The sequence below is a fragment of the Nylanderia fulva genome, unplaced genomic scaffold, assembly GCF_048542155.1.
Source record: "Nylanderia fulva isolate GAGA-0341 unplaced genomic scaffold, ASM4854215v1 Scaffold81, whole genome shotgun sequence".
Lineage (NCBI taxonomy): Eukaryota > Metazoa > Arthropoda > Insecta > Hymenoptera > Formicidae > Nylanderia > Nylanderia fulva.
The window spans coordinates 43,076-59,432 of NW_028190928.1; the positions used below are offsets into that span (position 1 = coordinate 43,076).

At 35.2% G+C, this 16,357-nt stretch overlaps 1 protein-coding gene across 1 annotated transcript in view; it reads right to left on the reverse strand.

Moving 5' to 3' along the window:
• Positions 1 to 463: 463 nt before the first annotated feature.
• LOC114938546 (uncharacterized) overlaps positions 464 to 16,357 on the reverse strand; it is a 59,111-nt gene continuing 43,217 nt past the window's right edge. Inside the window, 1 exon segment of the mRNA XM_085489374.1 lies at positions 464 to 15,322. Coding sequence (XP_085345500.1) covers positions 13,796 to 15,322 — 1,527 coding nt within the window. The 3' untranslated portion in view covers positions 464 to 13,795.

Below are 16,357 nucleotides of genomic sequence, written 5' to 3' on the forward strand. Positions count from 1 at the left end.
AACTTTTTATTAGTTTAATAAAATAATAAATGCTTTTCCACAATTAAAGTATGTACAGAAACAAAGTGGGAACTCACCGATTTTATGTTAAAAACAAGAAAAAATTTAAAAACTAAAATTTCTTTATCGACTTCTGTCGTCAGGTCGAAAAAATAATTGTTTAATATAAAAGTTCTGCTGTTAGTACGTACAAAATAAGATAGGTTCCGACTAGAAATTGAATGAAGAAATAGTGGTAAACTTTTAGATATAAGTTTAGAAGCCTAATAAATAAGAAAACGGTGCAGAAAATTTTCACGCATATGTGTTGTATACGTGCATATGTTTAAATATGTATGGTGCTAACCTATCGGAGTTCGGTCGTCACTCCGGCATCCCCTTAAACTTTATTCAGTCAAATCAGTCTTAACTCAATTTCGGAGCTGAAAATCAAGGAATGAAGGGGTGATAAAATTAACAAGTGTTTTAACTGTCATAAGCAGCATTTATTTCGTTTCTTAATCAAGTCGGAGCAATTCTTTAAAAAATCATATTCGCGCTATCGTGACTCGCGAGAACGCGTTTACAATTGTATGGTTTGCGGGGAAAGGGATGAGGGAGGACAAATGGTGAAACGATAATGTATCTTTACACGTGCAATGAACGCTCGAATCGTCCTATATATATTTTCGTATATATATATATATATGTATATTTTTCTTTTCTTATATATTTATATATTTATATATATATATGTATAACCTGCGGTGTTATTCCTCCTTCGTGAAAGAAGAACGCACAACGGGCTTCGTGCTTCGTCCCTTCATCCATTTAAAGAATTCGCTAATCGCGATACAGGTAAAAGGGCGGGTCGAGGAGGAAGGGACGCAACAAGCATGATTCCTCGTATAATCATAATTATGCGGATTATATTCATGTATGTATATATTTATAATATTTATATTTATAGTGATGTGTATGTACGAGTAAGAGATCAAACTTTGCATTGTCGCTTAAATAAAATGAGAAGCCACGTTAATACCCTAAAAACTTAGCAATAAACTTACATAAACTGGAGCAGTGTTTTGTGTATGTGTGTGTGTGTGTGTGTGTGTGTGTGTGTGTGTGTGTGTGTATGTTGTGTAAAGGTGCATATTTTCAGTAATACAAAAGTGAAAAAATTAGCCGCTGCGAACTATCTGTGAAAAATTCGGAAGAGAGAGATGATCATTATTTTGTTGAAATATTGAAAAATTCATGACACAAAAATGCGACAAGTCCACTTATTTTAAAAATTAAGTCCTATACTTCAAACATAAAATCGTAATATCTAAAATGCATTTTATAAAATATAAACTTTTTCCATTTCTGAATTAGATTTTTTAATTCAATATTTAGGTATAACAAAAAAGCGTCAACTTGGAACGTCATCGTATCCATAATAAAAATAATATCGAATAAAAATAATTGTTAAGTAATATATAAATGCGCACAGAATAATAAAATGGAGAAAGAAAAATGATTTATTTTAACCTATCGCATCTTTTCTAAAAAAAAATAAATGCCTCAAAATTATTAACTTACACATTTTCTTTAAATATAAGAAATTTTATTATAGAATTATAAAAATGTCATTTTTAAAATTTTTAGTTTTATAATAAAATAATTAAAGTTTTTATATTAGCAACAGATGAATAAAAAATGCAAAATTCTTCTTAACATTAGAATTAATGAATTGAACTTTTCCGAAATCACTGGATACATCGCAGCGGTGTAAGGAAACAAATGCACATTAACACAACTTAAAGTTAAAGTATAGAAAAAGTCTTGCAGTTGACTAAATAAAACGATAATTGAGATATGTTATCGTAAATTAGATGATAATCTCGTTACTCGAAATAGCATCAAGGGCACGAAAAGTGTGTATGTGCGAAGGAATAATATATGTGTGAAATGGTCTGTGTGTGTATAAGTATATGTATGCGTGTACCTTTTTTGGAATCCACCCAGATAATTGTGGCAGCATTCTTTCATTCGAATTTCACATCTTTTTCGCAAGAGAGCTCTTATATACACTTGCAAAAATTGTCATTGTACGATATAGTCAAAATTCCACTCGCATTAGACTCGTAATATCAGTCAATCGATAAATATAGAAATTCGACATATGTTTCTGTATGTTTATGTCATAATATGAAAAGATATCGAGCTGTGTCTTGTTGTGAAATTGTCTTGATTAAAAATTCATGCTTTTATTGATAATTAAAATGAAAAAGAGTAATCGGCTAGGAACAAAAACAATACAGTCATAATTCGTGTAATTAAAATCATCCTGAAATTATCTCGGATTACAATACTAAGAAAAATCGAACGCGTATTAAAAACTGACGCACTATACGTTTTATCGGAGATCGATTTCGCAATTTTTATACAATGAGGTATGACGAAGGCGTACAGGTAACAATGTATCGATATCATTTAGTCGAGATATGTGAACAAAAAAACGCGATATTTCAAACGTACCGCGGATAAAAAGTATACGTATAACGATATAGACAATGCGGCATTCAATTTTCACTGTATGTTTGAAAACAAATTAATCTCAAATTTGCGAAACAACTCTTTTTGCAAACAATCTGTAATTCAAAAATTACAAAAATTTGAGAAATAAAATTAGCTTTTGAAATAGCACATTAGAAAAAAAATCACACTTCATAAAATAATCACCTCTCTATAACTATAATAAAACAAACATAAAATAAACTAATTTAAAATTCAATAATCTAGCAATTTCTTTCTATGATATGTGAAAAATGATCTTTAAATGCGGTTCGTGCGCTATAAAACCGCAGATTACAAGTAAAATACATACTCTAAAAAAAAAAAACAATGCAGAACGTTAGAATGATATTGATCTGTAGTTCGTCATGTTACGACTTATGGATTAGGAGTATAAATCTCGGATCACACAATATATTGTATTATCGCTGCGCGACGATGATTCGTAACTACGTTGGCTATCACAATGTCCATCGCGACCGCAATGAGATGAGAGGATAGTTAATACGCACTTCGTATAGCTTTCCAGAACATAAAGCCCTGCGTTACCTGTATTATACGCTTCGATTATGCACAGAATTATGCTAGGAACAAAGCGACGGTGACATTATACAATAATTATGCCATGAACTGGTTCTGCAAAATACACTGCAGCGGTAAAAAGATGTGACGAGAAGAGCGCTTAAAAGCTATACGGATTGTAAACGAACATGGAATTGTGTGTGTGTGTGTGTATGCTTTTGTGTATCTGTGTGTCGCCAAGTTTTTTTTTTCACAGGCACGTACATATGTAAATCTATAATACATTTCGAGAGCTAGGAAACGGGGGGTTCAACGCAAAACCCATTTTGGTTAAAAACTTGGGGCTTGCCAGTCACCAATAACATATACAGTGACCGAGGAACAACGATCGAAAGTTCTTCGTTGAATACCAAAGAAAATATAACGGAAAATATATCGGCCGCACTGACGTCGATTAATTCTTCATTCTGGTTAACTGAATTTTCTCTCACTATATTGCTCTCTAGCTATAGCTATAAACTACAAAAGAACAGTCAATTGCTAACCAGAATTAGACTAAACACTTTCCTGAAATACTTCGAAAGCCGAAATTTGGTGTTTCAAAGCTTAAGAGAAGAAATTTTTTTGAGATTTTATCCAAATTTCTCTCTTTACTCTCTAAATTCTCGAGTTGATTTTTGTTAAAAAAAATTTCAAGTGATCTCTCAATCAAGTTGTCAGTGTAACCGAGCCTTAGAACTTTTTTATACGATTTTTGCTGTGTATCACAATACGATGATTGATAAATTCATAATTCATAGTATAAATACGAAATTAATACGATACAAATTTTACCTCAGATAAAGAATAAAGACAATATTTATTAATACAGATAACAATATGATTGTCAACTACTTGATATTTACAGTTTATTTGATCCGGACATATTTAACAGATACTTATAAGTTCTCGCGAATGCAGATCAAAATTTAATTCGTAAACAAAGTTATAGTTATAAATTATTAAATTAACAGAAATAAATTACGTTAAAAATTTAATATCACTATAAACATGACATTATAATTATCGTATTGTGATAAAGATAAAAATCGTTGCATAAATAAGGCTCTGCGCTACGCGATTAATTGGTTGATCCCTTTGGCGAAAAGGGTCTCGATGAAATAAATATACAATGAGACACACGTCGTCTCTTCGCTAAAAATCAGCGTTCGACATTCGTTTTCCGCTTTTATTCTCTTTTTCTTATCAACTATATGATCGTTACGTTCTAAGGATCAGTTTCATCGACGCTAACCGCGATTAATCCGATTCTCTTTTTTCACAGAATATCATGCTATATATTCCTCTTATATATATCACAAATTATTTATTATTTATTTCAATTAAATTAACATATTATTCTTCTTTCAATTTAAAGCAAAGAAATTTCATTATAAATTTATTTATAAAATTTAGAAAGTCTCAAAATGATAAAAAAAAACTGTTTTATAACAACTGATATTACAATTCAAGAAAACAGAGAATCCGACAAATTCGTGAAAGAAACCGATCATAAATTCCTGCTTAAGTGACTTAATATAGTGGCCTGTCCTAAAATCACTTAACAAGTACCTCTATATATGCGTTGTTCTCTTTGCTGCGCATACACGCCGCGGTTGTATAAATGATCGTGGATGAATGATTTTCGAGTTGACGAACGTTTGTTTATTCGGCTTCTTTTACGACTAGTCATCGCGTGCGAGCCGAGCCGCGATCGCATATGAGAAATACACCAAATGCAATTCCAAGTCTGTCGAGCGTGTATATGCATGCCGGCGTGAAAATCCTCGGTCCAAAAACTCCGTTTGATACGCGCGACTAACCGGTTAACGACCCTCGATCGATCGATCAGTCATTAATCGTCGATCTATCGGGCGACACGCGCGACCGTCCGCTTCGCCAAAAGCAATTTTCCACGCAATTTCCCCGGAATCATCCAGCTGCAGATGGCATCCATTGGATCGTTATTGGTTATTACAGAATAACCGGTCGCATTACGGAATAATCCGACGGTTCTTAGAAGCCGTAAGTGAGTCCGCGTATAACGAGTCCATTAGATGAGACACTAAACGCGACACTGAACTCTACAATTCAGCGCATAAGTGAATGTAAATTACATCTCTCGTAATGCACGATTTGTGAGTTTCGTTATTATAGATTTTTAATATTTAATCTGGGATCGAAAGAATTTGAAAATCAAAACAAAATAACCGTTTAAAAAAACATGAAAAACATGAATGGAGAGATATAAAAATTTGTGAAAAAAAAAACAAACAAATTTTATGTCGAATATAGGTATCGCGAAAAATCGACCTCTCTACCGGCTATTCTGATTTCAAGACATATCGGGACTTACATTTTTTTCTTCGTAATACGATAAAATGCGCATCTCCAACTTTAGCAGTAAGTTTCGCATTGTTCGGAGCAATAAGAAAGTTCGTAGAACACGAGCCGAGACTCGACTTTGGAATACGAGAACTAGGATGAAAGAGAAGAGAGGCGAATCGCGATTATGAGAGATTTTCACGCGACGCCACACGCAATCTGGCCCTCTCGTTTCCACGGGGTGAAAATGCACACCGGCAAAGTGCGATCCATCGCGATGACATGATTAAGAGGGGTTGCAAAAAGGAACGGATCACGAAGCGTGAGGGTCGGCGCTCAACAAACTTTCGAGGCACCTGTTCGCTACGTACGTACATGTACACGATGTATATACTATATAAACGCATCCCTAAATTGACACGTTTATTTAATCTTTACGAAAATTTTTAACTATCATATACAAACGCTTACGCAATTATAATACATATACATATTGTTACGTTAGAAACGTGGTACGCAGTCTCTCGTCATTTTATTCCGCAGCTCGCTCTCTCCTTCATTATTTATTATTATATCTCCTTTGCCGATTTTTCTGCGCTTTTATCACTCGAAACGTTTAACATTCTCCCTCCCTCCCTTTCTCTCTTTTTCAAGATGATTATTAATTCTTAACTGGTGTATGTGGAAAAAGTCGATATACAATTGATATAATGAGAAGTCTCTCAGATTCCTTACTTCTTAGATCTTTGTTCAAAAAATTTTATAGGCATAATATTAATTACTCGTTTACGTTATCTAAGGTACCTAAGAACATAAAAATAGGAAGAAAAATAAAAAAAAAAAATTATATCACGTTGAAATAAATGCCTTTAATTATTTATTCGTTTGACGTATACAAACAAAAAAGAAAAGGCAAAATTCAAGAGCTCTGAGAGATCCATATATCTTGTTATGCATTAAGATGATCGTAAATAAATTGATTTACGAGTATACGTATAATATACAGAATATCCTAGAGATTGGATTGTGTGATCAATTTTGTGTGTTGATCGATTTTTTCCATAGTCTCTCTCATACAGTCGTTCGTTCATTTCTCTCGCTTTGTCTCAATATTTATTCGTTCGTACACGATTAGTCTCGAACATACCATTTTTTTCGGCTACGTATATTTCACACTCTATTTACGTCTCTGTGGTTAAAAGTTTACTGCGATGACCCCGAACCGACATCGATCGCGCTCGATTGCCGAATCCCGTAAATCTCCGAAAGAATCCGATACACTAATCAAGCTATGGAATTCTGTTGGGTTTACGCCGGTCGTTTTATGTTTGTATGCATAATTTACGTTTCATTAAACATTCATGTTCGAAATTAACAATTTAAACGACGTTGTGAATCATGTTAAAACGCGATATCAGAAACTTAGTTTATCTGTTAGAATCACGGTATTACTAAAAGAAAATAAATTATGGAATTAGGAATTTGCGCAGAAATTTATTTATGTTCGAGATTCAAGCTGACAAGCGAAAATTTTCACAAATATCCCGCCGTCCCTAATCAAAAAATGACAATACGTGTTTGACAGACGAACTTTTACAGATGTCTCAAAGGATTAATATGTAGTGTACGATATGTTACCTGAATACTCTATATCAAAAACATGCATTTCTCTCATCTCTGCCACACCTGCATCTAACACATCCACGCACACATTAGTTTCTCTTAAATCGGCGCTCAACTAAAATAGTGAATTAAAAAGGCAATTAGAATATGTATAATGCGCGTTTTTTTTTTTTTTTTAGATAATTTATAAATTAAAGATATTAAGAGAAGAAATCATTTGTGTGAGAATTAAAAAGAATAAAATAACCGCGAATTTTGCAACGAAATTTTTTTTACATTATGAAAAGTCTCCGAAACAATAATGCAACTCTAAATCGGAAATCGTTTACTTCGTGCGTTGTAAATCTGGGATTTATCTCGTTGTTATCACGACACGTTGCGCAAATAGCGAGAGAAAGCGTCGTTAAATCCAGAGAGCAGAAAGACGAGAAAAATAGGAAAAGTCGATTATTATCTCGTGTGCCTCTCCCAAAGAACAGACTTTACGCAATCTTCCCCGAGATCAGTCGACGACAACCGGCGAGTTTGTGTCGCGAAGTTGCAGCGACAATCGAGAGTATGCAAACGAATCACATTGAAGCAGTAAGGAGATTTAATTAAGTCAACATGACAATTCAATTGTAAATAGTGATTAGTTAACACGTCGAGTGCCGCATTCAAACCAATGAATATTGCTGATTAAATTTTGCCAGGGTATGTGTTTAGATAGAAACGTATAATGTCCTATAATCGGGAAATACAAACTCGCGATACAGTAATAATTTACGTAAATTAATACATACATCATAAATCTAGTATATCATTTTTTTTCATCAGAAAAAAATTCGGTTTAGTTGCGACTGCTGCTTAAATATAATTTAATCAAAATTCAGAATACAGTTTACATCTAACAAGAATATAATCACATGAAAAGCACTCGTATAACAAAAAAGATAAAAAAATAAATATAATACAACACTACAAAAAATAATAAAAATTTAAAACTGAACGTAAATTGTGTCGGATAATTATTACGAGTCAGAGTCTTGAATAAAAGTTTTTTTATTTTCAGTTACTGTGTGAAATTTTCATTATAAGCAGTCATAATATACAGACATTATTCTGTTTTTCGAAAAAGTTTATCTCTAATTATCGCGAGGATATTTATTATGTGTATATACAATATTTTATTACTACTAAATTAATTAGCAAATGTATTACGCGTTATTATATACAGTTAAGCGCATTCGCGAATGCAATCTCACTGCATGATAATAGTATCTTTGCATGCAACATTAGCAAATCGTCGCTGGCACTCCACATGTTAAAATTCGCGACAATGGGAAAATGGAGACTAGGTAAATGCATAAATGAGCCAGCTTGTAAAAAAAGCGTGGCGCCTACTTAATAAATTATCGGCAGTGATTTAATCCGATCTCGGCGCAGCAAATTAACGTCCAAATATTGCACGCGCTAATTGTCGAGATCGGTCAATGTTTTCTTTTTTCCATTTTTTTTTTTTTTTTTTTTTTTCATTCGACTTTCGGGATTTGGCGGAACGACGACGGATTAGTTTTTACTTTTCTAGGATTTGGTGAAGCGCCGATTAACACTTTCACGGTCACGCATTATCCTTTGACGAGATTAACTTTTCCAAATGCAAATTGCGCGATACGATAATCTCTCGATGTCCGATATAATAATCGTTAATATTATACAGGCAAACGGAGAATTTACAAAATAATATTGCTGAAGGAATTAATAAGACTACCTACTATTAGTCATCGCATGCTAAATACAAATAGAAAATAATCGGATGATTCTTTCACGTTTAGAATCAATTTCGAGATAAGGAAAATTCAAACTCGAAACTCATGTTACAAACATCGTCTCGTGTTTTCCAACGCATCACTGGACCGGATACTCAAAGCTGGATCGATACCCAGTATTTTTATTCACTCGGTCATCGAAAAGAGGACAAGTATCGATCGTAAAACGTAGGAGAGGCCCACTTATATCCCTTATAAATAATGTTTGTATTATTTATAAGGATATCTAAAACGATATATATCTATACCGATACTTTCGAAGAAAGTATGGTATATCGATACTTGTTTTCTTCGTACATTGATGGAGTAAAAGAATAGAGGGCATCGATACTTTCGCATATTAGTGTTCCTACCTACGACAGGATTAAGCTACATCGCGCTTTACAAACTCGTCGTTCGACATAACGTATATATAATACGGTACTTTACACACACACACACACACACACATATATATATATATATTTATCTATATTCGTTAGTATAAATCCCAATACGCCTAAATTCCATATCACAAGACATGCCGTTCGGTCTATCACGATTTTTATAACTGCCGCCGATCGCTCCTTCCTCTCGAGCTTAATCGAGAGCTTTGTCGCTGCTGTCATTGCAATTAAATCGATATCCCTTTTTTCGCACCTTTTTCATAGCGTTATTTTCTTTTCTCGTCGCTCATCCATGCTCTCAATTCTTACGACTGTTCGTTACGCACGTTTTGTCCGGACTAAATTTAGCGATTTCGCATCGTCAGACGCGCACTTGCATCATTCGCGAACTTCTGTCGTTCTAAAAGCTACTCTGCTGTACAAATTGCTCGATGACTAAACAATCGACCGCAAAGTAGTGCTAGAAATAAACTCGGGGAAAATCAATGACAATGGTAAGATAGGAAGTGATAATTAAGGCGCGCGTTTAACGTTTAATGAAGGATGCTATGCAAGAACAAATGATGCATGTTAATTAATCTGCGCTGTGAGCGCAGCAATATATTTGCACTTGAGTGGAATATGTAGAAAAAGAATCGATTACATCGGTAATCGATGTTCTGGTATCGACCAGACGGAATCGCGAGTTATATTTTATCTAAATAAATAAAATATATAGACATTGTTCAAGTTTTTGATTGAAATAAAAAGTTACACAGCGAAGAAGGGTCTTGATTCTAAAAATATAAGACATGATCCACACTGTAAAAAAATATGTAATATATTACACAAAAATATGTAAAATTACATAAATAATAAGTGTAAAATTACACGATAAATAATAGAAATGATTACCTTTTCATTATTTATCATGTAATTTTACATTTATTATTTATGTAATTTTACATATTTTTAATGTAATTTTACAAAATTTTTTTACAGTGCATCTTATAAGAATAATACGTTGAAGTCTCTTTTTTCAAGTAATAAACGTAACAAATTAAAAAGTTTTCTGGTTTTCACAATTACATATAATTTACATTTATCAATTCTGAGTAGTGTTGATACCTAAGTTGATACTATTTGAATAATTTTTTCGTAAAAAAATTATGCACATTACAACCCATCGTATTTTTTTCTTTAAAAATATTTATAAATGCATACTTCTCAATTACAAACCATACGTTTATGATCGGATTTATGAGGTATTGATAATAATGCGGAATTAAAACGGTCGGAAAGGACACTAGAATCGTTTAACCCAGTGCGAGCCAGGAAATCCCTTTTATTTCCCGACATGATTTTTTGTTACGCGTTTTTTAAATCGAATTTATCATTGTAGAGACGTAGCCTGTAAAACTCAATCAACTGTATCTGCGGGAGAAAAGAACGGGAAAGATGGATGGAAAATTCTCGCGTCTGCTGAGAGCGATAAAAACGCGAGGTAAAGAAATCGAGCCGTTTTCGCTCCGATTTTAAAGCACATAGCGCGTGAATAATAAGCACCGAGGAGAGAATGCAGAGGGAAATTAACCCAGTTAGTCCAGACGGAGATGAGAAGAGCCAAGTTAATAAACCCCGTGCGCGACCTCTTTGTCATAAATTGTGCGTCACGCTGTTTATCGCAGATAAATGTAAGCAAGCTGCGAGTATAACATAGTCACGTTATAAGGATATATTTTCTCGGTGTGTCCCTGTTAATAGTGAACATTTTCTCGCGATGAAAACTCACTTTTAATAAAGTACATTTCAGAACTGACCAAAATTTATATAGGATTAATTGAAACTCTTTCTAACAAGCATTTATAATTCATCACGAATGCAAACCGAATATTCGCTAAGGATTTACAGTATAATGAGCAATTTGAGCCACGTAGCTCTACATCATGAATTTTTAAACACAATTTAACGAAAAAAAGTTAATAAAAATTTATACGCAATTGTAAATGCGTAATTAATTATAAGCATTAGCAAAAAAGATTGAATCTTTTGGTCTACTCTAAAAACAAAAAATATTTTTAAATCATTGCTATGATTTAATAATTAAAACAAAAACAACACATACTTAAATGTGCGTACAGTATAAAAAAATTACAAAAAAATTACGAAGAAATTACATAAATTTATCATAATTTTTTAATTTATTTTTATAGAATATACTAACTAATATTCATTAATGATTCAATTGATTTAATCTACGAATATTGCAATTTATAGTTCTCGCTCAAATTGATTTTTTATTAAGTCTGCAGCGAATCGTTACTTATGTTGATGACAAAAAGATGATATATATTTTCCTTCAAATCATACATAGTATCTTTATAATCAAAAGAAACATCTACAACTGATGACATGCGGAAATCAGCGTCCTTTTTCGCGCCTTTCGCAATCTGGGTCAATCTTAAGATCCAAATTACACTATTCAGTCGAGCATGCGCCACCTTATTAGATTGCACTTCTCGTGAACGAGTCACTATATCTGTTTACGTCGTCGGCGGCATTGCAATACACCGTATTGATATATCAAATTGTATCACGTATGTCCTATCGAACCGTCCGGATTTCCTGGCTCGCTCTTTGTAACAATTCCTTGATATAATAATTTCAAATCGTGTACATCATGCTGAAGATAAATAATCATAACAATTGTGCATTAATAAATTTATGGGGGTTTATGCCTATATTAATATATATCAAGAGCATTTTTTTTGGCAATTCCGTTCGATATCATGGTTATCTTATCTTGGTATAAAAGTCAGTCGTATCAATTTACTAAAAAAATATCATATGGTAAAATAAACAGAAATAAGAATGATTCATATATATTGCTTATTCGTCTAACTATAAGTGTGATAGTAATAATTACATATAACTTAACAAAACAGATATATACTGTTTTAAATATTAGACTGTATGTTTTATCGGACAAACATTGCGAAACAGTCGAGCGATAACAAGCATAAATTAGCAACTCAAGTATTTTTTTCTTTCGTGACTTTTGCTCGTTCTGAAATTCATAAAAAAAAAAAAAAACAAAGAAATGTCTTTTGAGTCCACTATATATTTCGTACGCAAAGAACTTTGAACATAACGCTTCGAAATAATTATACATTGATTCGTTTCTATTTTATAAGTTTATTTATTATTCTGAGAACTTCAGACGTTTTAATAGAAAATCCAGAAAGATATTGTAGTAGCGAAAATTCGTTTCTCACGGAGACAATCGCATGCTTCAAGACCAAAAGCAATGACAGCAGGGATAAATGCTGTAACGACTGGATCAAAGAGCAACGCGAAACGACGTCGCCGCAGCCGAAAGGACGATTCAAGGTACCGATCCTTGCATAACGAGGTAAGTGAAATTGTTATAACGCCAGCGACAAATTTGCAAAATTGAGTCTTTTTGTAACGATTGGCTCATTTTCTTAAGAAAATTTAAGTGAAAATATCAAGGTTAAAATATAAACCTTCAAGTACTAATGTTTCAATATTTACAGTATATGACTTTGACAATCGTAAACATTTTTCTCAATAGTGAAACTGTATTTCGATCTTTACTCAAAATTTCTTCAGTCAAAAATTAATCTATTTTTTCAGCGGTTTTATTTACTTATATAATGTAACACAAATATATAATATATTTGTATGATACAAAAAATAAAACGTTACATTGATTATATAAATTATAGCAATTCTATGAAATGCATATAATTTATATTAATTCTTACAATCGTTTAATTTTCTATACGATAGTCTTTTAATAAAAATTATTTAAAAAGTTTCATCTAGAAAAAATTGAATAAAAATCAGAATTAATTTCGTTATTGAAAATTTACGATTACAAATAATCAAATATTGCAAGTATAGAATTCGTACTTAAAAGCTCATAATGGTCTTGACTTAATTATCCCACTTAAACAAAACTTTTCGTTTATTTTCAAATAATCGTTATTTCTTCCGTGCAATTGAGATTTTCACGATTATTCCTTCTCGGAATAATATTTCAGACTATAATTCGAAACGTTCAACGAGAGTTTTTGAGAGAACATTTATTACTCTATATTTTTTGTCGCACAACACACGTTCATTTGGAACGGATCTTTCTTTCTCTCTTTCTTAATCTCGCGTGAAATTATAACTATTTCACATCCCACCTACAACTAGCCACACCGGCGATTGTAGAAACGCAACGTGTGAATCACAGCTGGTGAATCCGAGATCGCTGATGAGACGGCCACCCTTCCTCTCGATCTCGAGTAAACCCTCCTCGACGTTAAGTCAAGGAGGCGATGTGGATCGAATATCAGAGCCGAACGACAGGCAGCGAACCACAGCCGAGTTTGACGTCGGTTAACCGGGACCTCGTTCTTGCATTACGTATTTTTTTTTATCTTTCTCCTATCTATGAGGAAACCGCGCGATCGTTGGATACGCAATACTCGTTAGCAGCCACTTTGAGAACGAAAATGAGCGAATGAGTCGAAGAGAGAAGAAAGGGTGGTCTCGCATCCCGGCCTATCGTCTCAGCTCCTCGAGAATCTCCTGGACCGCCGGATGGAGCGATAATACCAGGCGGCTGGAGCCGCTCGAGGAGCCGTGCGAGCCGTAATTGTCATGCGACGTGCCGTTATTATTGTGCTGTTGTTGTTGCGTCTGATGCGTCTGACGCGCGCGCTGGGACTTGCCGGTCGTCGCGCCGTCGACGGAATTGAGCGACTGATGACTGCTGCTCTGGTTCGCCCGGTGATTCCCGTGCAATTGCGACTCGGACAGGCAACCGTAAGAGCCGAGTGGGTAAGAGTCGAAAATCGTTACCGGCAACTCGCTCGTCCGATCCCTCTGCTGCTGGCGCTCGGTTTTGCTCGCGGGAATATCGCCGGTCGCCGCATTGTTACCACCTTGTAATTGGCTATTGGTCTTGCTGGAGCTTCTACTACTTACGGAGTTGAGCGACTGATGACCGCTGTTCAGTCCTCCGCCCGTTGTACCCCAGGTATTACCGTGCAATTGGGAGGCGCCGTAGGACGAGTAACCCGTGTAAGACGACACCACGTCCTCCACCAAGCGATTCCCTCTCTGCTGGCCGGCCGTTTTGCTCGTGGTAACATCGTCGCTGGTATTATTGCCGCTCTGTAGACTGTTAGCCTTGCTGGAGGAACTTCTGCCACCACCGCCGCCGCCGCCACCACCACCACCGACGGAATTGAGGGACTGGTGACCGCTGCTGAGTCCTCCCGTCGTGCCCCAGGTACTGCTGTGCAACTGAGACGCTCCGTACGACGGATAACCCGCGTAAGTAGACACTACGTCCTCGACCAAACGATTTCCTCCTCTTTGCTGACCTGTCGTTTTGCTCGCGGTGATGTCGTCGTTGGTGTTATTGCCACTCTGCAAACTGTTAGTTTTGCTAGAACTCCTGCTGCCGGACGCGGACGTCCTCAGGGTGGAGCCGCCCGTGGTCGCGGGCTGCGCCGACGTAACTGCCGGTAAAGTATCGTTCTTATCGCCTGGTGGCCTCGGCAGTCGACGGCGCAGCCACGGATGCCTAAGCGCTTTGTTGGGCGTCATCCGGTATTCCGGCTCCCACACGAGACAACGTCTTAAAAAGTCCAGGAACAACACATCATCGCAGCCCTTCAGGGCGCGCTCGAGATCGTGCGAGCCCGGCGGACCACGTAGCTTCCCTCGTCTCGACAGACCCCCGCTTAGCACTGTCGTGCCGTCCGGCATCGCCGTCGCGGTGCAGTACTTCGGGTAGCCCTTCGAGCTGATGAACTGGCGCGACCGTTTCGAGTTCTGTAGCAGCCGCTGCGGCGGCATGCCCAGCATCTCGATGATGCACGCCAGCTGATCCGCCTCGTCCTCGCCCGGCAGCAGCGGGTAACCGGTAAAGAGCTCCGCCAGGATGCAACCGAGACTCCACATGTCGATCGGCATGCCGTATCTTGCGCCTAGTATCACTTCCGGCGCCCGGTAAAACCGACTCTGGATGTAAGTGTATACCCGTTGATTTTCGTAGCAACTCGAACCGAAGTCTATCACCTGGAACACGGAAAACGATCTCGTTAATGCGCGGACATGTATTAATCATTAATGATAATTACTATTAATTACACAACATTTCAATAAAGCGATCGAGAATGCGACAGCTTATCACGCTCCGGGAGATTTATTAATTGTAAGTATAAATTTTCAGAGTTATATAATTATACAAAACAATTATAATTGTATTAATAACACAGAACTACAAAATTATTTTTTTGTTTCTCAAACCAGAGTAAGTATTTCTTATTGATTTTGAGTTGCTGAATCTAAATCCATAAATCATCTTACTCCATCATGTCTAGTTTTTTAGATAATCGAGAAAGGAAGTGTAAAATTTTTGAGAAAAAAATTCAAGAAACCAAAGTTTTTCTTAATAACTTTATTTTTTGGAGATATGCAAACAAAAATTCAAATATTTTTGAAATATACAAGTAAAAATCTATCGATTTGATTAATTATAAACTATTTATGTACAAGTGTGGGAGATGGGGCTAATGAGATTGGCTCCCAAAAAATTTTAAATACATTTTTTTATACAATTGAAATTAGGAGAGGTGTTTCTTATAAATTTTAGTAATCTTTTACTCCATTTTGTCTAGTATAATTGTATACTTTACCAGACTTGTGAGCCCGATTTTTTTCTTGAAATGATCTTCGAATTGATTTTCTCTTATGTGCTTTCTTTGTTTTTCTTTATAAACTTCAGCAAAAATCTGACATCATATGCTCAAATATCTTGATAACGTTTTTCCATATCTTTGATATCCTGATAGAATCTTTCACCCTGTTTTTTACTCAAATCTTCAAGATTTTCAGGGAAGTAGTCAATGTGAGAATTTAGAAAGTGAATTTTTAAATATAAATTTAAAGATATAAGACAGGCAGTAAGAGCCAACTCGCGGATGACAGTGCGTTATCCTAACGAAACTAAATTTTTCGTTAGGATTAAGTATCTGTGCACAAGGCACTGTGAAATTTAAAATTATTAGATAGCCTAAATTAAAAAAAAATTTTTTTAATTTGAAAAACGTC